This window comes from Leucoraja erinacea, chromosome 34, assembly GCF_028641065.1.
Source record: "Leucoraja erinacea ecotype New England chromosome 34, Leri_hhj_1, whole genome shotgun sequence".
Classification (NCBI taxonomy): Eukaryota; Metazoa; Chordata; class Chondrichthyes; order Rajiformes; family Rajidae; genus Leucoraja; species Leucoraja erinaceus.
Genome location: NC_073410.1, coordinates 12,811,098 through 12,836,105, shown reverse-complemented (window position 1 = coordinate 12,836,105; position 25,008 = coordinate 12,811,098). Strand labels below are relative to the sequence as shown.

The following is a 25,008-nucleotide window of genomic DNA, read 5'->3' as shown; positions in this document are numbered from 1 at the left end:
GTGGGAGGAGACAGTCCGAGGGCTGAGGAAGGGGAGGAGACAGGAAGGGCTAACAAAATTGGGAGAATTCAATGTTCATGTCCGCAGGATGCAGACTCCCCAGGCGGAATATGAGTTGCTGTTCCTCCAATTTCCGGTGTTGCTCACTCTGGCAATGGAGGAGACCCAGGACAGAGAGGTTGGAATGGGAATGGGAGGGGGAGTTGAAGTGCTGAGCCACCGGGAGGTCAGGTAGGTTATTGCGGACTGAGCGGAGGTGTTCGGCGAAACGTTCGCCCAACCTCCGCTTAGTCTCACCGATGTAGATCAGCTGACACCTAGAGCAGCGGATGCAGTTAGTTGATGAGGTTGGAGGAGATACAGGTGAACCTCTGTCGCACCTGGAACGACTGCTTGGGTCCTTGAATGGAGTCGAGGGGGGAGGTAAAGGGGCAAGTGTTGCATTTCTTGCGGTTGCAAGGGAAAGTGCCCGTGGAGGGGGTGGTACGGGAGGGAATTAAGAATTGACAAGGGAGTTGTGGAGGGAGCGGTCTTTGCGGAAGGCAGACATGGGGGAGATGGAAAGATGTGGCGAGTGGTGGGGTCACGTTGGAGGTGGCGAAAATGACGGAGGATTATTTGTTGTATGTGACGACTGGTGGGGTAAAAGGTGAGGACTTGGGGGACTCTGCCCTTGTTGCGAGTGCGGGGATGGGGAGAGAGAGCAGTGTTGCGGGGTACATGGATAGGACAGGTTTGGACTAAATGCTGGCAGGTGGGACTAGTGTAGCTGGGACATGTTGGCCGGTGTGGGCAAGTTGGGCCGAAGGGCCTGTTTCCACGCTGTATCACTCTAAGATTCTATGACTGAACCCGAGTAGTTGGAGCTGTGAGGTAGCAGTTATATAGCGACACCACCGTGCTTGAATTGACAAAATCATCTTATTCTGCAAACTTGCCAAAATGCAATTCCTTACCGCCACCATTGTTGACAATGGTTTATCCTAACTGGGCCTAACTATCTGGTATTCTCACCTGAAGCCTTGTACCAGTTAATATATCATCAGTCACTGGTTAACAAATACAATGTTATACTCTTTCAATTTTCAGCTTTACAACTTTGCTCAACTGAATGATAATATCAACTATGTCTATAATGACATCGAACACTTCAAGGACGAGCCTCGAACAGTTTCTACCTGCTGTGTCGAGGACATCCGTGTAACAGAAGAGGTTTACAAAAGACCCCTCTTTACTAAGTCTTCTTGCAGGTATGGACCATGGATCTGAATGGCTGATTATTCTACTGCATGTAAGTGTAGCTTGTAATTGTAATATCAATTAGGCTCCTGTACTTCCAGATGCCACTGGACTGCTGTTGCAAGGTTGAAACTAAAGGGTCTGCCCCACTGTACAAGGTAATTCAAGAGTTATCACGAGTTCTTCCCTGATTCGAGCTTGTGTAATGTACGTAGCGGGTTCGTAGGGGTTCGTACGAGTAAAAAGTAACAATTTTTTCATCACAAGTTTTTTTTTTTTTTTTTTTTTTTTTAATATAAAAACTCATGGACATTTTTCACAGTGTTGAAAAAACGTCACGAGTTTACCAGATTTCCCGCGTACCCACCGTTACTTGTACGAGCTGATATGTGACGTCCACGAGCTCCAACGTACCCGCTACGTACATTCCACGAGCTCGAATCAGGGGAGAACTCGTGAGAACTCTTGAATTACCTCGTACAGTGGGACAGGCCCTTTAAGGATTAGTAAATAGCTGAGGATACTTGTCTCGATGTTTAAGGGGATAAAATGCCAAAATATTTACTTGCTTTGCGCCAATGGATACTTTTAGCTAGATGACTGCCCACAAACTTTAGCTTTCTTAGCTGAAGACAACAGGTTGCAGACGGATATATGGACAAAGGTAGGAAGCATCCCTATTGTGTCTCTTTATCGGTGTGCCCAAAGTAGCCAAGCCAGTCTTGGGAGTCTTTTTATTTATTTTATTCCAAGATTCACTGGAATTAAAAAAATATGTGCCAAGAGTTTCTACTCATTGCCCAGTGATCTCGCTGTAATAATTCTGGAGGTTGGGACAGAGAACACAACTAGGAACAGGGCTAATCTCTGCAACGAAGCCGCCTCTCAGTTTAGTCACCACCCTGCTCTTTCATGAAGGCTCACAAGTTGACTGAGTTATGAGTTGTCTGCAATAATTTTGTAAATGCCCGATCGTGCGGTACTGAGAAAAGAAGTGGCCACTTTTACTTGATGTAGCCCAAGTTATGGGCAGTGGAGTGAATGACACAATACCATGACAATCCCACTGCAGGCTAGCGCACCATAGTGGCATTGCCCAAGGATTGTATCCTAGCACCAGTTTGTGGTGAGAGAGTGAAGAGACACAAACCATTTTTCAAAAGAAGGTTACTTTGTGCTGGCCGAACTCAGTGGGTCTTGTTCGAATCTAGAGCAGGTTACAGTGCTGGAGCTGATTACCAAGTTCCAGGTGTGAGTGGCAGACCTGCTAAGTTTCTCCAGCACGTTGTTTATTTTTGCTCATGGTTTCAGCGCCTGCAGTTCTTTTGTGTCGCTCTTTTTGTTGCGTGGTCGGGTCTGGTCGACAACTTATTGACGTGTTGGTATCAGAAAGCAATGGGTCAAAGTTTGGATCCAGGATCCAGTGTGGGTGGTTGCAAATGTAATGTTGCATACCTGATGGTATTATGCACAGTTCTGGCTCTTGTTCTTCATGTTGGAGAGAGCATTGGCAAACATGCAATGAAAGGAGACATAAAGAACTGCAGGTTAGGCAGTACCTGTGGAGGGATTGGATAGGTGAGGTTTCGAATCGGGACCCTTCTTCAGACTGATATATAATGGAAGGTACTCAAAAGTGCTGGAGAAACTCAGCGGGTGCAGCAGCATCTATGGAGCGAAGGAAATAGGCAACGTTTCAGTCTGAAGAAGGGTTTCAGCCCAAAACGTTGCCATTTCCTTTGCTCCATAGATGCTGCTGCACCCGCTGAGTTTCTCCAGCATTTTTGTGTACCTTCGATTTTCCAGCATCTGCAGTTCCTTCTTAAACATGATATATAATGGAGATAGGTAGGGAAGACAACCATGAACTGATTGCTGCTCTTTGTTTTACCTAACACTTGTGGCTACTCTAGTGCAAGAAGCTGTCCATGTTGTCCAAGATTGTCCAAGGTAGTCCAAGACTGTCAGTGTTTCTGACTGGTACATTCCAGTGATCTGTCTAGTACCACATGGTAAAGGATGGACTGCAGCTTGATGCAACTATGGGGGAAAGCTCCATGGGTAAAGTCCTACATTTCACTGTACGCTGAGGGGCTGGAACCTTTCCAGAAATCCATCCGATATTATTAATCGATTACGTGGAAAAGCAAAAAAAAAATGATGCCGGACTACTGCAGGGCAAATCTTGTAGGAAGACCGTTGATGTGTCTGGTGCGATGAATAATATCTGATTATACTACATCACATAATTGTAAATATTTTCTATACAAACATTAAAAAAAAAAATTGGAGTCCGGTCCTCCAACTAAAGTCTTCTCTTAACCTTGCACCAATCAACATATGTTGAGCAGCAGAAATGCACATCCCTGCCAACAATGCTATTAAAGGGATCGTAAACTTTCAGGTTAGTTACTGATTGATTTCTGCAGGAAGTTGATATGATTGTACAACGGCTTGGTGCTTTCTCGTGTCTGTTAGAAGTGTTAGAATAATGTTCTGATTGCCATAGGACTTTGTCGCCTTGCCAGCAATCTAGTTCCTCCCAGGCAGTGCACTAGTTGGCATTCTTCTTGGGCAATAGTATGACTCGGAAAGTGAGCAGAGGGAACTGAGCAGGATGGTTGGTGAGAGAGAAAGGGAAGAAAGAGAGGCATATCTGGCTACTTGCCTTTATGAAGTGGATTAAAGGAGCCTATGGATGATACACTAAGATAATCAATCTAAGTGAGCGGCGCGACCGCCTCTGCAGTCTGTCTGTTTTTTTTGTTTTTTTTGTCCTGTTGAGGGTTTAGTTTGTAGCGGGTTTTTAAATGTGTATATGTGGGGGGTGGGGGAAACTTTTAAATCTCTTCCCTGCATTGAGACCTGACCTTTTCCCTGTCGGGTCTCTGTTGTCGTTTGGGGCCTAGCACAGTGGAGCGGCCTCCAACCGGAACGACCTGAGGCTCAAGTCACGGAGCCTGTGGAGCTGCGGACCTACCTCCGTGGAGCTGGCCGGCTTCGGAGCGTGGAGAGCTGCGGTTAGCGAGCTGCTGCGACCCGACTCCGGTGGATGGTGACACCGGGAGCTCGCGGGTCCCCGGTGGGAGACCGCTTTGCGGGGCACCGGCAACGGCGACTTCTCCCGCTCGAATTGCGGGGTTGAGAGTGACCTGGAGCGGGGCCTTACATCACCCGGCGCGGCTTTGATTTGCCGCGGGACTTGCTAGCGCCCGCCGGGGGCTTTGACCTTGACTTCGGGAGAGGAATGGACAGTAGGGGAGAGATAAGACTTTGCCTTCCATCACAGTGAGGAGGAGATTCACTGTGATGGATGTTTGTGTAAATTGTGTTGGTGTGTGTCTTGGTTCTTTTCTTGTATGGCTGCAGAAACCAAATTTTGTTTGAACCTCATGTGAGGTTCAAATGACAAATAAAAGGTATTGTATTGGATGATACACTAAGATGGACATCTACACCTCCCGCTGCCTTAGCAGGGCAAAGAAGATCATCAAAGACAGCTCCCATCCTGCGTTTGGACTGTTCGACCTGCTGCCCTCTGGAAGGCGCTATAGGTGCATCAAATCCAGGACAAACAGACTCAGGAATAGTTGCTTTCCGAGAATTATATCTACTATAAATTCAAATTCACACATGCACTGACTACACCGCCCAACACGGACTTCCATCTGTATATATGTATATATGAATGTAGCGCCGCAGAATTTGTGCACCTATTCCCCCTCCCCCCCCAAATCCTTTCTGTTTTTTTTTGTTTTCTGTCTCTTGTTTTTTTGTGCTAAATTGTATGTATGCACTGAGTACGAGCAGCTTTCAGTTTCACTGTACATGTATAGTGACAATAAATGGCATATCTAGCATATCTATTGTATACACCTTGTTGGGGGTGTAGCTAGTGTCGGTGGTCTATTACATTCATGGTTAGTTGAGCAGGCTGCATAAGGTTGCCCTGCTGCCTGTATCTGAAGCAGCGGACATGTGTTAACTGCTCATTGTTTTCCCTCAGAGATGCTGCCTGTCCCGCTGAGTTACTCCAGCATTTTGTGTCTGCCTTTGATTTAAACCAGCATCTGCAGTTCTTTCCTATTCATTGTTTTCCCTCGCCTGGTTTCCTCACTCCCACCCTGCCTCCAAGTGTTTGAACCAAAGCCATAGCTGAGACGTTTATTCTCATTTTTACTGATTAACCTTTGAGAGATTCACAGCTTGCTCTCCCAATAATCTATCAACATTTCAATGTTTATATAAAAGAGGTGTATTTCTTAATGTTTTATTGGAACCTGTCTGTTCTGTTTATTTGAATATCTTGCAATACATCAAGGGCCTTGAAGAGAACATGTTCTGTTTAAGATATCACCTCCGTTTATTAATGACGTTTGCTTCTGAACCCTGATGTCCAGCTGCAGGCTGTGTTCCAACCTAACAGTTTTGCCTCATTGCAGAACTTCAGATGACAAGGAAGGCACAGTCAGAGTCCCACAATTACAAATGCAACGGTTGATGAGTTAACCTGATAATTGGGGGTTGAGAGAGGAATGATCATGTGCCCTGACAGAGATATAGCCTTCATCATACATCCCCCTCCCTCCCCCTCCTCTTCCTCAAAGCAAGATCCAGTTACTGGTTTATCAGTCAGTATGCGGTTCAGTGGGTTTGTGGTGAAATTATTGACCTGTCTTGGTGCTGTAACTCACTTGAATCTGTGTTGTTGCATCGTGAAAGTGGCAGTATAACTCTTCACAAAGGGGCGGATTTTAAGAACGGGTGATGTATTCACCACTCCAAACCTTGAACGTGCGTTCCAGGAGTTTGGAAGAGCCACTTTGTGCATTATGTTTGATGTTGCTGATAATAGCTTCAGTTACAACAAGCCCAGGGGCCAGCTGCATTTCTGCATGAAGTTGATATGACGAAAACTGGTCAAAGAGGAGAGAAATGGCATGGTGGCGCAACGCCGGAGACCCGGGTTCGATCCCGACTATGGGTCCTGTCTGTTTAGAGTTTATACGTTCTCCCTGTGACCGCGTTGGTTTTCTCCGAGATCTTCGGTTTTTTTCCCACACTCCAAAAGATGTACAGGTTTGTAGGTTAATTGGCTTGGCATAAGTTTGGGATAAAATGTACCTAGTGTGTGTAGGATAGTGTTAATGTGCGGGGATCGCTGGTCGGCGTGGACTCGGTGGGCACTGTATCTCTAAACTAAACTAAATTAAATGCTTGAAATGTTGTCATTGCCACATTATTCATTCAGTAAAAAATCATAGCCATGGGATAAGTTTATAGTTGCTAACATGCGCACGAGAGAGAGAGAGAGAGAGAGAGAGAGTGCGTGCGTGTGTGTACTTTATTATCTGTGACAGTCTTTTTTGATGCCTGATTATTTTGTTTACAGGTACCATCGATTGCCACTGTCCATGGATGGGCTGCATCTACAAGCACAAATCGACAACTTTATTAATACACTCAGGGTAAGTGTGCACAGTTGATCAAAATGGGATCATTGCAAATTTCTGAAAACAGCATGCACTTGGCAGTTGCAATGCCGTGACTCAGCTGGCTTCCTTCTGGCACGAGTTAGAAGGTTGCAGGTTGAAGTCCCACTCGGCATAATTCAGTGCAGACACACGAGTGCGTTACTGAGTGTATATTACATTGGCGGAGGTGCTATCTTTCAGATGAGATACTAGACTAAACTGTTGAACTCAAGAGAGGGACTCGAGTATTTTATTGTCATATGTACCGTTATAATCAATCGCACTCATTCAAAGAGAAGTAGTTTGTTCCCTTGTGTCCTGGCCAGTACTCAATCCTCATTTACCATTACCAAGAAGAACATATGTGATATTTACCTTATTTTGGTTTCTCTGGGCACTGACAATAAACTCTCTATGATGACTCAAGCTAGCCATGTACAAATTTGCTCCCACGGCTCCAAGAATAATAACTATATTTCAAAAGTACATCAAGATAAAGTTCACATTAATATAAAGTCCTTTGATATGGAATAAGAGAGGCTATGTTATGGTGTTTCTATCTTGAATATCAGTGAGAGAATGTGAATTAATTGGTATAAAAAACATAGTATGGCAACAATAGAATTGAGAGTGGTGTTGAAATGTCAACACCGTTTCTGGAAAGTTAACCAGGCGTCTTAGCTAGTTGTCTCTTTCTGAGGCTTGTGCCTCAGACCCAATGGAAAGGCATCGTCCTAGTGCGGGCAAATGGGATTTGTGTAAATGGGCAAAATGGGTTGAAGAAGGGTCTCGACCCGAAAAGTCACCCATTCCTTCTCTCCAGGGATGCTGCCTGTCCCACTGAGTTACTCCAGGACTGGCCGAAGGTCTTGTTTGTTCCTGTGCTTTTTGAATCTGTGACCCTGCGACACTGTTGATTAGTCTGTGGTGACCCACCAAGCCACTTAGTTGCACATGGATGCTCGCTCTCTCTACTTAATAACACAGTGAATGCACCTCGACCTCCTAGACTGCACCAGTTTAAGAAGAGAACTCGATCACACTTCCTTGGAATCAATTTCTTCTTCATCTGTCACATGTCTTTTAGACCTGCAGCTCCGTTGAGGCGAGCCGGGCCAACGTGTCATCGTCCAGGTCAATCAGACCTCGTTCACCATTCATTGGAATCGCCAAAGAATAATCAATGATTCCCGCTTGCCGGTGGTACCCGGAACATGACTTTCTGTGGCTGAATAGCAACTCCTCTCAAGAGTAAAGCAAACTAGAATGGCTACAACCAGTCATATAGATGGGGAGATCAGAAACACAAACAAATCAAACACCCCTGTGGGACATAGATCATCCCTTCAACTCTTTGCCCCAGTCAATGACTTTTATTTTGGTATTTCTCATACTTGTTTTTTTAAACTTTCCACAGGCAGGTCGGTGTGCTGGTGTTTCTTGTTGTCAAACAGTGTGTTTTCCCTGTACACCTCAGACTTTACTTTTTGCTGGTCTTATCTCGGGCAAACACAGGTTTCTAATGGATCACAAACAGTGAAAGAGAATGAAACTTCTGTACTCGGCTCAGTGTTTGGCTAATCGCAGCACATGTCCTTTAGGATTTGACCACTATGACGATGCTTGTGTTTCCTTTCTTCCTCCCCATTTACTGAAACCCTGAAGTCTTTTATGTCGGGACGTATCCGCAACCTGACATACGTGCGAGATTTCACAGTGGCAGCAGCCCTTTCAAAGGTGGTGGTGTGCCGGGGGAACGATCATCGTTCAGCATCCACTTGTGATGTTTCCCTGTGATGTTTACCCTACACTAAATGCAGCCACAGATACAAAGAATAAATCCTTGTTTATTCAGTTTAATAAAACAAAAACATTAAATGATCGCAATGTTTTGAATTATTGAAGAGTTCTGCTTCAGGAATGTGAATATGAATGAAGGGCAGGAACAGATTCCTCCCCCCTCCCCCCTCCCCCCCTCCCCCCTCCCCCCCCTCCCCCTCCCCCCTACTGAAAGACTGCTCCATCTGCTCCATCATTCAACCAAATCACAATGAGCCAAGTGTAACCTTAGTCCTACGCTATTGCCTCCCCCTAGTACTTCTTCACCTAGACAAAGAGCTGAGTGGAGATAGCTAGTGTAAGGAGGCGAGAGAGATGGGGTGAAGCAAGGCGGGTGCAGGTGAGAGGGTGCAGGTGAGAGGAGTTGATTGTTAGATGGCAGTGTAGATCTGATTAGAGCTAAGGGCATTACCAGAGCCCCCACACACCCACAATTTGGACTGTTCATACTGCTTAACTCTGGGAGGAGGTACCGCAGCATGAAGAGCGGGATAACCAGGTTCTGCAACAGCTTCATCCCCCAGGCCATAAAATTACTGAACAATCAAAAAAACCGAGGCTAGAACTTTTTAAATATTGACACTTTTTAAAAACTTTTTATATATATTTATTTTACCGAACCATGCACATGAGGCATTTTTATGGACGCACCTAGAACTTTTAACTATTACCTGGTTTTTGGAGAGTAAAATGCAACAAAATTTCGTTCAAGGTGCACTGTGTCTAGGTGTATATCTGAATGACAATAAAGTTTTTTCAATCATTCATTCATTCATACATTCAGTCATCATTCATTCATTCATTCATTCAGTCATCATTCAATCATTCATTCATTCATTCATTCATTCATTCTATGTCAATATCAGTTCCTTCATGTAGAGCAGAGGGCAGTAATGATAGCAACAGTATCGGCCCATATTGGAAGTAATTGTTGACTTTAGAAAAGGGGAGACGGGAGACCACGTGCCAATATTCATTGATGGGTTTCAGACATAGAGAGAGTTGGCTGCTTCAAATTCCTGGATGTTAACATTTTTGGATGATATGTCCTGGTCCCAGCACACAGATGTAATCACAAAGAAAGTGTACCAGTGACTCCACATTCATAGAGGTTTAAAGAAATTTAGTATGTCACTGGATATTCCAACCAGCCTCTACAGGCGCTCTGTAGAAAGTATCCTGACCATTGCATCACGGCCTGGTACAACAATTTCAATGCACAAGAATGCAGAGGCTGCAGATAGTGGTGGTCTCGGCCCAGTCCATCACCATTGGAAGTATCTACACGAGGCGATGCCTCAAGGAGGTGGCATTTGTCATCAAGGACCCTCACTATCCAGCCTCTACACTCTTCCCACTGCTACTGTTGAGCAGGAGATAGAGATGCTTGAATTTGCATTCCATGAAGTTCAGGAACATGTGCTTCCCTACAACTATTGCGTATCTGAACCGACCTGCTCAACCTAATCCAATTTTTTCCCAGATCTTCGGTTTCCTCCCACACTCCAAAGACGTACGGGTATGTTGGTTAATTGGCTGGGTAAATGCAAAAAATGTCCCTAGTGGGTTAATGTGTGGGGATCGCTGGTCAGCATTGGCCGATAGGGCCTGTTTCTGCGCTGTATCTCTAATAATAATAATAATAATCTTATTTATATAGCACATTTTTAGTGAACTTGCATTGACCCCAAAGTGCTTCACATAATTACATTACATTTACACACAGGCAAAGGTGGGTGAAGTGTCTTGCCCCAAGGACACAACGACAGTATGCACTCCAAGTGGGATTCGAACCGGCTACCTTCCGGTCGCCAGCGAACACTTAGCCCATTGCGCCATCTGTCGTCCCTAAACTAAAATAAAAAACAACTAAACCTCAGCAATGAAGCACCATAGACCACCTCCTGCACTACCACAAACTTGATTTTCTCATTGCACCAATATGTTATTTTTGAACATGTTATATCTTTTCACTGTGTTGTATGATTTGCCTATTTATAATTTATGTTCTTGTGTGTTGTCTGAGTCTCTGCACCCGTGCCTCTGCAGCGAGGTTTTAATTGGACCTGTACCACCGTGTTCTTGTGCACATGATAATAAACCCGAGATAGACACAAAATGCGGGAGTTAAGCCCCTGTCCTACTTTCCTGAGTTACTCGCGAATTCTCTCGAGTTTTCCCCTTGGTTCAAACTCGGAGTAATAGCCAGCCGTCGGTACTAAGGGCTGTTTTATTTTACTCGTGGACATTTTTCAACATGTTGAACAAATGTCCCGACTTACCTGATGCCCCGAGTACCTACGGCTGGCATTACGAGCCGCTACAGCCTCCCACGGACTCGCTACGGACATTCTCCGAGTTTGAAGCAAGGGGGAAACTCGGGAGAATTTGTGAGTAACTCGGGAAAGTGGGACGGGGGCTTTACTCAGCTGTTCAGGCAGCATCACTGGAGAGAAGGAATGGATGACGTTTCGGGTGCGAGACCCTTCTTCAGATTGACCCGACTTGACAGACCTAACAGAGCCAGAGCACTATTGCTGCCAGCACATCGCAAGAAATTGAAGGAACTAGACAGGCAAATAAACCCCTTTTCCAGCTGCTCCCTCGTATCCTCGGACAGTAATGACACCTTGTGGTGTGTATTCAGATAGAAACCCAGATTTGACCCTAACCTTAGTTTCAGATCTTGCATTTTGTCCGTTTGAGTGCAGTAAGCAGTAGAAACTGGAGGAGTATGGTGTGCAACTTCACCAGTCCTGTGAAGTTTAGGTTGAACAAGCTCTGCATTATTTCTCATCATATTTTGGAAAAAAAGTGTGTTGGATATTTTGCTTATATTTAGGTCCGATGCAACTTAATCAAAGGGCTTGATTCTCTTTCAAGCATGGTCTGTTTTGTTTTTTTCCAGTTTTCTAAATCCAGTTTGGCTTCCGTCTTCCTTTCCTCTGCATAATATTTTGGCATTCCCATTTTTGGGCAGGTTATGCAGTGCAGACTAATCATAATCTACATTCGTCAGGCCGTCCTTTGTAGCTCTGTGTGCCAGAACTTTGTAAGTTTGTGTATTTAGGGATGCATTTTGCAGATTACAGGATTCGAAGAACGACTCTTGCTCTACAGATCTTTTAGACAACCGTCCAGTTGAATTTACTGTGTTTATTCATGTAAAATTTATTGTTAAGCATTATGATAGCAAAATCTAAACGGGAGCAGATGAATTAAGTTGTCATGTTCAAGAAGAGTACCTGTTGTTTGCATAATTTAAACTGCTATATTTGACGTGATTAACGTGCACTAAAATAACACAGTAATTTGTCATGTATGTGTTGAAAGTCGTCAATTTTCTCTGCCGACCCAGTCAAGGTGCATATTGGCCCAGCATCTTTCTGAAACAGAAGAGAGAATGCCAGCAGCTGTGGCACAAATTAGTTGCATTCCCACCCTGGAGTTGAGAGGTTCTGGGGTTCAAGTCTCAGAGCATCAACTTGGAGTCATAATCATACAGCACAGAAACAGGCCCTTCGGCCCAACTTGTCTATGCTGACCAAGATGCCCCATCTAAGCCCCATTTGCTTGTGTTGGGGACATATCCATCTAATCCTTTCCTATCCATCTACCTGTTCAAGTGTCTTATAAATGTCATCACATATCTGCCTCGACTACCTCTTCTGGCAAATCATTCCATATACCCACCAACCTCTGTGTGAAGAAGTTGCAACTCAGGTTTGTATTAAATCTTGTCCCTCTCACATTTAAACATATCCTCTTGTTTTTGATTGCACTTCCTTGGGCTAAAGACTCTGTGCACAAAATATTCCGAAATGTATAAGACTCGGTGCAATATGCATGTATACCATTTTTGGTTAATATTTATATATTTTCAACATTTCCCCCCAAAACACCAAATTACTTGCTGATTGTCATTTCTTGAATCTTTCTCTATGTAAGTTGGTTGCTGCATTCCCATTATTTTAACATTAGCAATAACTCAAAGATACTTTATTGGCGGTAAACCATTTTGGAATGTACTGAGAGGGAAATTGGAATGACAATACGCAATAGATAATAGACAATAGATGCAGGAGTAGGCCATTCGGCCCTTCAAGCCAGCACCGCCATTCAATATGATCATGGCTGATCTTCCCCAATCAGTACCCCATTCCTGCCTTCTCCCCATATCCCCTGGCTCCACTATTTTTAAGAGCCCTATCTAGCTCTCTCTTGAAAGCATCCAGAGAACCTGCCTCCACCGCCCTCTGAGGCAGAGAATTCCACAGACTCACCACTCTCTGTGAGAAAAAGTGTTTCCTCATCTCAATTCTAAATGTCTTTCTCCTTATTCTTAAACTGTAGCCCTTGGTTCTGGACTCCCCCAACATCGGGAACATGTTTCCTGCCTCTAGCGTGTCCAAGCCCTTAACAATCGTATATGTTTCAAATGACCATGTTAACCCAAGCCTGCTTTTTCCATGTTAAGTGCCACTTTTGATAAATCTAAAGAAAACATGATTTTTATTTATGGAATGTGATCCTTGCTGGCTCAGTTGACATATCCTGTGATTGCCTCATTGCCAGAACCTGTGTCACTTCTTTATATTATAAACATAAATGCATCCTCAAAATTAAAGGGAATCTTTTATTATTGAATTATTATTGCAATATTATTGAATTTGTGAACAATGTTTATGGTACAGATCCATGGCTAAGGATGATAGAGTTGTTGCCTTGCAGAGCCAGAGACTCAGGTTCGATCCTGACTACAGGGGCTGTCTGTACTGAGTTTGTACATTCTCCATATTTCCATGTAGGTTTTCTCCATGTACTCTGGTTTCCTCCCACACTCCAAAGACGTACCGGTTTGTAGGTTGAAGGTGGGCACAAAATGCTGGAGTAACTCGGTGGGTGAGGCAGCATCTCTGGACAGAAGGAATGGGCGACGTTTCGAGTTGAGACCCTTCTTCAGTCATCTGATATCAATCTGAAGAAGGGTCTCGACCCGAAACATCGCCCATTCCTTCTCTCCAGAGATGCTGCCTCATCCACTGAGTTACTCCAGCATTTTGTTTCTACCTTCGATTTAAAGCAGCATCTGCAGTTCTTTCTTACACAGGTTTGTAGGTTAATTGGCTTCTGTAAATTGGAAACTGTCCCTAGTGTGTAGGATAGTGCTAGTGTACAGGGATTGCTAGTTGGCGTGGACTCGGTGGGCCGAAGGGCCTGTTTCCATTCTATGACTCTAAAATCTAAGGTTTCTTTGACCTGAATATTTGCTCTGACCTGAATCAATATTTTTGATGATCATTTCCTTGTTTAACATGCTGGTTGTCGCACTCCATAAAGAAAAGTCCATTCACAAATTGCTTTCCATGATGTGTATATACTTTGTCCTTGGTTCTAGTGCCTGAACAGGGTGACTGTCTGCTTCACCACAACCAGCAGACGATTCTCCTACTTGGCTAGCAAAATGAACGCAAATCTTTTCCAAAGTATTCTTTGCAACCACCATATTTATACCGATCCTTTTTTTTCTTCTAGGAGACCCCAAATCTCTTGCTCCTGCAGGACTCCAAAAGACCACCTCCTGCGTTAGTCTTCAGCTGTCAAGTTGGAGTTGGCCGGACAAATTTAGCAATGATCCTGGGAATTCTCGTGCTGTACCACAGGACAGGCTTTCCTGAAAAGCTGGGGTGAGTCGGCATGTCCAGGAGTATTCGCAACTATTTATAAACTGTAAATATAGATAAGCTATCTCTTGTCATAAAAATTCCAAAATGTTTGATGTTTCTAGGGAACTTCCCTTTAGGTTCATAACTTGTTGTTTGAACTGTTACTGGAATCTCCTGATGAAATTTGACTCTCACCAACTATATTCAGCTTGGCTTAGTTGGGATAACCTTTGGGCATGAAGGTTGTTGTTCCATTTCTCACGGAGGAACTTCAGTACATTATCTCACCTGACATTCTTGTCCCACACGGAGATTGGTGCAATGCCTGAGGTACTGTGTGTCAGATGAGATCTTAAAATGAGATTTCATTCTTTCACTCGGGTGCAGATTAAAGATTTCCTGCCCATGTTTGATATGTAGAGTAGAGAGTAGTTAATGCTGTTCCCTCACAACTTTGATGACCTGGGTTCAATTCTGACCCCGGGTGCTGACCATGTGGTGTTTGCATGTTCTCTCTCTGTGAACGTGTGGGTGTCTGGGTGCTCCAATTTCTTCCAACTTCCCAGAAATTTGCTGTTGGGTCAAATGTCAACTTTGAATTGCCGCATGAATGGGAAAATAAATCAAAGGGGTGTTGCTGGATATATGTGAGAAAAGTATTAATCGTAGGGGTAGACGAGAGGATGTAGAGAGGAACAGGACTGATGGAATTGGTTGACGAGGAGACTGCATGAATGGTTGGGCCGAATGGTCTCTTTCTCAGTTGTTACAATATAAATTTAACGGCCAATATTCCATTCATAACCTAACCTGGTCATCCATCCCATTTCTCTAAGTGGAATCTATGTTTTTGTTGACATAGTTTGTACTTCTGGAATAATTGATTGATTATAAATCATATAAATCATATATCATATCTCTCTTTATTTCTATATTTCCTTAAAGCTTAAAAAATGAAGGGGTACAATAAATGTAATAAGATATATGTGGCTTGTACTACTGTAACTTACTGTAATTCTAATAAATAAAAATATTAAAAAAAAAAAAAAAATGAAAGGATGTTCTCAGAAACTGTATGCCTGCAAGCTTTTCTTTCTTAAATCAACCCCCTTTGTTCTCTGTAGAGCTGACCAGAACGGCAGTGTTAAAAAGAGGGAGCCGTTGCGGGTTATACAAAACTTTGCCAAAGCCCTACCTAAAGGACAACAAATTGTGGAAGAGGTCAGTGCTACTTTTGCTGTTTGAAGATGTAATCGTGATTTTCTAAGAAGTTGAGTTCCCCTAATGAGAACGTTAGCAGAGTTCATTAGCTGCAAATATGTAATTCTGATTCCCAGCCCTTTTATCCTTGCATTTAAAACCCTACAAGGAAGGACATTATTGCCATAGAGGGAGTGCAGAGAAGGTTCACCAGACTGATTCCTGGGATGTCAGGCTGTCTTATGAAGAAAGACTGGATAGACTTGGTTTATACTCTCTAGAATTTAGGAGATTGAGAGGGGATCTTATAGAAACTTACAAAATTCTTAAGGGGTTGGACAGGCTAGATGCAGGAAGATTGTTCCCGATGTTGGGGAAGTCCAGGACAAGGGGTCACAGCTTAAGGATAAGGGGGAAATCCTTTAAAACCGCGATGAGGAGAACTTTTTTCACACAGAGAGTGGTGAATCTCTGGAACTCTCTGCCACAGAGGGTAGTTGAGGCCAGTTCATTGGCTATATTTAAGAGGGAGTTAGATGTGGCCAAGGGGATCAGGGGGTATGGAGAGAAGGCAGGTACGGGATACTGAGTTGATGATCAGCCGTGATCATATTGAATGGCGGTGCAGGCTCGAAGGGCCGAATGGCCTACTCCTGCACCTAATTTCTATGTTTCTATGTTTCTAGGTCTTGCACCTCCATTGCTGTGATTACTTCCATGTATGGTCCATTCATCTTATTGAACACTGACTTCCCCTGCTCTTCCCACCACTTCAGTCACCACCTCCTAGTCTGAAGAAGGGCCTCAACCCGAAACGTCACCTATTCCTTTTCTCCAGAGATGCTCCCTGACCCGCTGAGATACTCCAGCTTTTTGTGTCTATCTCCTTCTTTATCTTGGGCGAGCTCATGGAATTGGCCTAGTTTCTCGCCACTTCTCAGGAGCGTGGAATGACTCTGTATTAGAATGGCAGAATTTAGAATATAACTTCGAAATAGGCCCTTAGCCCAACTCAGCCATACCGACTAATATGCCAATTTAAACCACCACATTTGCCCATTTCCATCGAAATCTTTCCAATCTGTGTTGTTGCCCAAACGACTTTTATATATTGTAATAATTATATCCACCTCAAAAACTTCATCTGAATCTCGTGTAATTCATATTTCAAGTAAGCCATGGGTTTTATTTTCCCTTTGATCCTCTGCCATTCATTTGGAATTTATGGAAAAAGGATTACTGCTGCGTATGATTACGTTTGCATTTGTCTCTGAATTATGGAGCTGTGAATTTAGTAAATTTTATATAGCTGCTTAATCCTAGATTGATAAATATTTCCACCTCTCTCAGAAAGACGTTGTTCAGCCCATGCCAAATATTGGCCCTTTCAAAGACCCATTCTTCATAATTTCCTGTGCTTTCCATACAATTGTGATGTTTTTTCAAACATTTATCTCATTCGCATTTGTAAATTACTTTTGGAAAAAAGATACTCGGTAAATTTCTTATAAACATAATTCTTTTTGCCTTCTTACTGGGTTTTTTTTATGCTGATTTCAACCATATAACAATTACAGCACTGAAACAGGCCATCTCGGACCTTCTAGTCCGTGCCGAACACTTATTCTCACCTAGCCAACAGTTCTTTCAATCTGTTTTCTCCCGTGACTGACCCTGCTCCCTGCGTAACCAACTATCATTTATTTTGTGATATCCTTTTGTAACAATTCCACTAGGGTTGCTGGTACACCTTCCCCACTCGCAACAAGGGCAGAGTCCCCCTTGTCCTCACCTTCCTTCCACCCTACCAGCTGTCACATACAACAAATAATCCTCCGACATTTTCGCCGCCTCCAACGTGATCCCACCACTTAAACCCTCCCTCCACTAAGTTTGCGGGTGCGTTCTCCAAACTTCGAAGCAAACTTTGCCATCTATCTGTTCCCACCGTATCGCTGGAATAAATCTCCAATATAATGTGCCACATTTGATATTGGATAAAAGGGGCATAAATAATCGTTGATGGCTTAGTACATGAGATATCATCGTTGTAATATGCCGTGGGAATGCAGGTGCTCCACAGAGTTCATATCTCTGTTATTGCTTGATACACTGGAGTAAATGCTGAGATTATCTCCAAAGTTCCCTGATTACCATCAGCACATGTTTAGATGTTTGGTGAGTGTAGCCAAGGTCATAGTAGATGCTTAGATTTGCTGACCAGGTGTGCGCACCTAGATTGCATGGAACAGTACAACACAGTAAAAGGCCCTTTGGCCCACAATGTTCGGTGAGTGCAGCCAAGGTCATACTAGATGTTCCGATTTGCTACCCAGGTGTGCTCATTCAGATTGATAAAACAGTACAGCACAGGTACAGACCCTACGGGTCACAATGTTTGTGCCAAACCTGATGCCAAGTTAAATTCATTTCCTCAGCCCTTACATGAGGGCGATCAAGGTGGCGCAGCAGTAGAGTTGCTGCCGTACAGCGAATGCAGCGCCGGAGACCCGGGTTCAATCCTGAGTACGGGTGCTGTCTGTATGGAGTTTCTACATTATCCACGTGACCTGCGTGGGTTTTCTCCGAGATCTCCGGTTTCATCTCACACTCCAAAGAAGTACAGGTTTGTAGGTTAATTGGCTTAGTAAATGTAAAAGGTGTCCCTAGTGAGTGTAGGATGGTGTTAATGTGCGGGGATCGCTGGTGGACATGGACTTGGTGGGCCGAAGGGCCTGTTTCCATGCTGAATCTCTAAACTAAACTAAATTAATCGTCTTTAAACTTTGCCCCTCTTAGCATAAAGATATGCCCTCCAGTCTTTGACATTTCCTTTGAAAAAGGTTCTGACAGTGAACCACCCTGTCTATACCTCTCATAGAGGATTTAATCAAATGCCTTACTAAAATCCCCATAGACAACAACCACTGTCCTGCCTTCAGTGGTCAATTTTTGAACTTATTTTAGCAAGGTCAGCAGAGATGACAAACACACCTGTGCAACTTGCTTACATCTGATGCGTTTCCTTCAATCAGGTGGATTCAGCCATCGTACACTGTTCCGAAATGCACGACATTAAAGAAACAATCTATGAATACAAGCAGAAGTTGGAGGCCATTGGGGAGACTTGCCAGGTCCAGGTAAGTCAGACCCTGGGGAAATGCAAGTTTTGAGGACAAAGGAACACAGTGCAAAAGGCAGTAAAGCAACAGAAGTGATTTGTCACTTCCATGAAGTGAGGCATTTAAGCAGCTCTTAATAATGCAGAGCATGGCAGTGGGTCAGTAAAGTGGATCAGGAGTTTGGAGATGGATAATCATGGATATTGCACATTTAAAGTGAAATTTGAATCTCTGGAGGGTGATGAATGGAAACCAAATCAGATCAACTTTTGATTATTGCTTGAAATAAGGTTCAGAATTATGGTAGGTTGACAGTCTGACTGTCCTCCTTTTAAAATGTCATCTTTATATGCCTCGTCATCTTCCCCGAGCTTACGATGATCCATAACATTTTCCATGAACTTCGTCCCCTTTGCTATCCCATTTTCACACCTCACCCTTCCATATCTCTGTGCCTCCTTCTCTCCTGACTCTCAGTCTGAAGATGCCTCAACCTGATATGTCACCCATTCCTTCTCTCCAGAGATGTTGCCTGACTCACTCCAGCATTTTGTGTCTATCTCCAGAACTATGGAGTGCCATTGTGTTAGAGACTTCACTTTCTAGATTGACATAGAAGTGAAGTATCAGTGGATATTTGCAATGGCAGAACCAAGCACAAGAAAAATCCAGCCCATTTCAAGAGCAAGGAAGAAGCCTGCGATAAAGGAAAGTTTAAAAAGAGAGCGTGACTGAAATTATTCAATAATTGGTTCTATTCCAAGAAAAGTGAATTGCCTAAATCTGATACTGCGTTTTAATGTACGTGGATCTAAGTGAAAGAGATTTGATCGCAGATTTGGTTACATACAAAATTGCACAAAACCTCAGGATAGATTTATGTTAAGATGAGATCTAGAGATATATATTGTTATAATGCAATTAGATTGGCAGTATAGCTATTTACATGGTGGTGTGTAGGAAAGAACTGCAGATGCAGGTTTAAATAGAAGATAGCCACAAAATGCTGAAATCGACCATTTCTTCTCTCCAGAGATACTGCCTGTCCCGCTGAGTTACTCCAGCATTTTGTGTCTATTCACATGGCAGTTTACTCAGAGTTACAACAGATGACAGATTTACTTTTTCAGTGCAGAGCTAGATACAATTGGAGTAGATGGATGTATTTGGACTGATGACAAGCATTTAAATATCCTATTTTAGTGGTCTGAGAAATGACTACTGGAGTTTCCAACAGATCTTTATTCAAACGTTCGATATCCAGCATACAGGCTTTTCAGACACGTCTGCCCACAACGGTGGTCAGCGCTGAACTAACGCGCGCAAAGGAAAAACCGCGTGAAAACAACATCCCCTCCCGAGTCACGTGACCGCTGCTTCCAAACGCCGGGTTCGATATCTGCGTGTGCTAGCAGGCACCGCTACACTATGTATACTGCAGCAAACTAATGGAATCTGGGATCCTGTACACAAGGCTTTCATGTTAAATGAAAATACGTACTCTTTCATATAAAATAGCAACCTCATTAAAGGCAACCTATGGATTAATGCATTCTCGTCCACTGGCTGTTCCTACTGACCAATTGGGTGTTTGGTAGAATTGAACATTAATACTTAATACTTGACTTCCTTTGAATCTTTTTTTGAAGCGAAATGCATTAGATGCAGAAGATATAAAATTGGATGTTTTGGATTAATAAAGAATTGATTTCCTGGTATGGATATGTTTTACTGGGGTACAACTGCCCTGCGTAGAATAATTTCTAGTAATGAATTACAAAAGAATTCTTTCTCAACTTCAAATGTGGTATTTCACAAGGAGGAGTCAAAGTGAGTGGAATTTTGAAAATGTGGTTGGCTGTAAAGTGGTTAATGGAATGGAAGTATCAGGTATTGTGCGCTGTGTGGCAGGTTTATTCTATGCCAACAGTTTCATTGCATGATTCTGGAGGGAATAAAAACAACATTTTAGTGCAAATGAAATAGTTTCTTCAAAAGCCTCATGTAATTAGACATGCTCACTATTGTGGAGGATTTTGAGAATTATAAGGAAGATGAGTAGTAGGTTATAGTTTGATTGACATTACTTCGAAGCAAACTTTGCCATCTAACTGATCCCACCGTATCGCTGGAATAAATCTCCAATATAATGTGACCCTTGCAGTTAACTCTTGTGAAAGACAAGATAGGCTGACCTTCTCCTTCTCATGGCCTCTGAAGAGCTACAAACATGATTGCCTTTATTTTTATTTCTTGTCCTTTTAGGGAAATGGTACCAAGGAATATTTTCTGCAGCGAGTACTACAGAGCACAGAGTGTTATTTCTACCTTGTAATTTTTAACTACTATCTTCATGAACAGGTACGTGCATTGGACATGTTTCATTATTTCCGAGTTGCATTTCGCACAGTAAAACGTCCAGTATATTGAGCGAAACATCAAGTGCTGGAGGGACTCTGCGGGCCAGGCAGCATCTGAGAAGTGAATGGGTGGACGGCATTTCGTCCCGACCTGAAACAGTCTGTACATTTCCTCCACAGACGTTGTGTGACCCAATGAGTTCTTCCAGCATTTTGTGTTGGTTCAAGACAGAATCTGCATTTCATGTGTCTTCATGTTCAAGTTCAAGTTACATTTATTGTCACATACACCGGTTGGTACAGTGAGATTTGAGTTACCTTACAACCATACGAATAAAACGAACACAATACACAATATAAATTAACATGAACGTCCCCCGCAGTAGAATCAACGTTCCCACTGTATAGAGGGAAGTCTATAAAGTTGCGTCATCATCCTCACTGTTCACCCATGGTCGGGGCACCCACAGTGTATTGTCAGTTTCAGCACTTTGACACAATCCTGTTGTTAATGTATAAATCCAGATTGTAATGAGCTTCATCCAGCTATGAGTGGAGACATGAGCCAGTGAAGGGCAGTGCAGTGCAGTGATTGGGGTTGAATAGTGGCGTATGTTTCTGATGGATTAGAGGGGGAGAAAGCTGGTGAAGAGAGGTGAGTGGAGGAGGTAGGGCAATAAGCGGCCCCATCACTTACCCTCTATTCCATCAGTGTCTTGACGTAAAGAGCCAATGTTAAGTCAAAATACAGGCAGCAATTTACAAATGTGAGTATTACTCATCAATCAGGGCTTCTCTTTTTGGTAAAATCCACAAATGCAAGGAAACCGCTTCCCTCGTGTTGAATGAAGCAAAACTAAATTTGAAGACTTTACCCATTCCCACAAAGGCATCTAAACCACCTTGGGCTAATGGCTAGTTAATACGTTTTGGAATAAACTCTGTGAGATAATAAACAGATCGATAGCATTTGAAGAGTTGTGAGTTTGGAGATTCTTCACCGTGATCTATTGCCAACAACTAATGCGTGTGTTACCTTCCAGTATCCTTTGGCCTTTTCACTTAACTTCAGTAAGTGGACGTGCAGACACCCCTGGATGTTCAGGCTCTTGGCTGGCATGGATGTGTCTGAGCTTACAGCACCTTGTGACTTGATAACAAAAGGCATCAGACTGTTGGTAAGTTTGAAGCTGAACATTGTGCCTAAAGACTAAAGACCCATATTGTCATCAGCTTTGAGCAAATGCTCAAATCTAACCACGCCCTCTGTTCAGGAATTCCCTTCCTAAATCTCTCAGTTCTACCCCTCCCTTTCCTCCTCTGGTTTGTAATCCCTTTCATGATCAAACTAGGTCAGACATTCTGGCTCGCTTTGTTTGATAGCATCCTGTGAAGGGTCTTGCAATGATTGACTATATTAATGGTGTTACATAAATGGATCGTGTGTATTTTATTTGATTCCAGAAAATTTCCACAACAGGCCACAAAATAAATCTCCATCTTTTATTTGAGGGGCATTGTGTCAGGAATGTCTATGATTTTTGTTTTGGAGGATACTATGTGAACTCTGCTTTGTCTTTCGTACGATCCAGACATTGTCGTCTTTCTATCTCCATCTAGACTATACTGAACTATTACTAGGCCCATTAGCCTGATACTGAACTTCTTTCCCATGGCTGCAGGCATCTTGCTGCTTACACTGCAATAAGTTAACTCAGCTCCTTCCTGGAACGGCACTGCTCTCATGAACTTTCATTGTCACCTTTAGTTTAGTTTAGAGATACAGTGCGGAAACAGGCCCTTTGGCCCACCAAGTCCGCGCCGACCAGCGATCCCCCGCACATTAACACTATCCGACGGTCACGGGGAGAATGTACAAACTCCGTACAGACAGCAACCCGGGTCTCTGGCGCTGAAAGCACTGTAAGGCAGCAACTCTACCGCTGTGCCACCGTGCCGCCCCAAATGTTACAATGGCATGAAGATAATGACACTATAGGGTACAAAGGGAAACATTTAACTACACCCTGCCAACTCCTCAAAATAAGCGGTTAAGTTAGTCTACACAAACTTCCCTTAACAATTCCGTGTCCTTGGTCAAGTTGTGCTTGTCTAAATGAATGTTTTCTCCATCTCTCTCAATTAATTCCTTTCAATTGATCACTTCCGAATGACCACTTAAACTACCAATTCTGTAGCAGTTTATATCTTCCTGCTAACAAATAGTGTGTTGGCAACCCTGTAATCCTCTGGCACTACTCCAGCAATGAAACATGATTGTCAAACCCTTTGCAGTTTCCGCCTTTTGCTGCTTTGAACAGCCCAGAGTACACTTGTGGGCCTGGCAATGTATCCACTTTGAAAGATGCGAGACCCCTTCATGTTTCTTCCTCTACGTTTATTTGTTCAATATCCCACACTCTACCTCTTGAACCATAACATTGTCATCTTGTGGAAACTTCTGCGAGGTACTTGTGAGAGAGGTGCTCAGAACATCTGCCTCCACTCACCTTCCATTTTCCAGTCTCTGAGGCCCGATCCTCTTGTTCTTTGGTGTAATTTACAAAAACATCCAATGGACTCTCTTGTATTCTAATGTGACAGTGCTGCACTGGTATTTATCAAAATAAGCATGTAGGTGAGGTTGGTTTATTTTAATAAAGTTACTGTATAAATGCTATAGGTAGACAAAAATGCTGGAGAAACTCAGCGGGTGAGGCAGCATCTATGGAGCGAAGGAAAAAGGCAACGTTTCGGGTCCAAACCCTTCAGATTGTTGTGAGGGTGGGGTGGAGGGGGGGGGGGGGAGAAGAAAGGAAGAGGTGGAGCCAGTGGGCTGACGGAGAGCTGAGAAGGGGAGGAGATGAGATGAGGGGAGGATGAGAGGGGATCTCATTGAAACATAAGATTGTTAAGGGCTTGGATACGCTAGAGGCAGGAAACATGTTCCTGATTTTGGGGGAGACCAGAACCAGGGGTCACAGATTAAGAATAAGGAGTAAGCCATTTAGAACGGAGATGAGGCAACACTTTTTCTCACAGAGAGTTGTGAGTGTGGAATTCTCTGCCTCAGAGGGCGGTGGAGGCAGGTTCTCTGGATGCTTTCAAGAGAGAGCTAGATAGGGCTCTTAAAAATAGCGGAGTCGGGGGATATGGGGAGAAGGCAGGAACGGGGTACTGATTGGGGATGATCAGTCATGATCACATTGAATGGTGGTGCTGGCTCAAAGGGCCGAATGGCCTACTCCTGCTATAGTCTATTGTCTATTGAGATAGTAGGGACTACCTGAAATTGGAGGTCGATGTTCATACTGCTGGGGTGTAAACTGCCCAAGCAAAATATGAGGTGCTGCTCCTCCAATTTACGGTGGGCCTCACTGTGGCCATGGAGGAGGCCCAGGACAGAGAGGTCGGATTTGGAATGGGAAGTTGAAGTGTATAAATGTTGTTACTGTTAATGGCATAAGACTTGGGAATGGAGGGGAACGTTTATAAAATCTGTAAGTTTACAGAGCTGTCTGATTGTGAGTGTACTGTTGAATAATGACATGTTCTTTGTTGTAGCAGAGTGCAGGCGAAGCTCCTGATGTTCTCAGCACCGCGAGAGAAATGAAAGTGGCCAATTTTAGAAGGGTTCCAAAGATGCCAATCTATGGCATGGCACAGCCCAGTTTGGAGGTAAAGTTCTTCCTGTATCTTACTGCAACGTGGTGGAGAGTGTTATAACGCAATGGTCTTTCCTCCTAAAGGGCCTGTCCCACTTTCACGACCTCTGCCGAGTTTGCCCTTGACTAGTACTCGCAGCACGGTCATAGGAGGTTGTAGGTAGGTCGTAGGTCGTGATGCTAGTCGTAGTACTCGTGGCATCAAGTGGGTCAGGGCGTTGTTCTAGCCTGATGTAAAATGCCCACAAGGTTGTGAATTAGGTCGTGAAAGTGAGACAGGCCCTTTACCACAGGATTTTAGCTCACATTAGAACAAAGAACAGCACTGGAATAGACACCGCAACCCACAGTGTCTGTGCCGAACATGATGCCAAGATAAACTAAACCCCTCTGCATGCACATGATCCTTCCATTCTCTGCACATCTATGTGCCTATCTAAAAT

The 25,008-nt window shown here is 43.6% G+C and overlaps 1 protein-coding gene across 3 annotated transcripts in view; it reads left to right on the top strand.

Moving 5' to 3' along the window:
• LOC129713010 (paladin-like) overlaps positions 1-25,008 on the top strand; it is a 162,411-nt gene that overhangs the window by 48,030 nt on the left and 89,373 nt on the right. For 2 of the 3 annotated variants that reach the window (XM_055661855.1, XM_055661854.1), the window contains exons 6-13: positions 1,090-1,250; positions 6,632-6,707; positions 14,088-14,239; positions 15,343-15,439; positions 18,454-18,558; positions 20,806-20,901; positions 21,944-22,078; positions 24,465-24,578. In XM_055661855.1, the coding sequence (XP_055517830.1) occupies positions 1,090-1,250; positions 6,632-6,707; positions 14,088-14,239; positions 15,343-15,439; positions 18,454-18,558; positions 20,806-20,901; positions 21,944-22,078; positions 24,465-24,578 (936 nt within the window). The remainder of the gene's footprint in view (positions 1-1,089; positions 1,251-6,631; positions 6,708-14,087; positions 14,240-15,342; positions 15,440-18,453; positions 18,559-20,805; positions 20,902-21,943; positions 22,079-24,464; positions 24,579-25,008) is intronic. The other variant, XM_055661856.1, reaches the window with a different exon arrangement.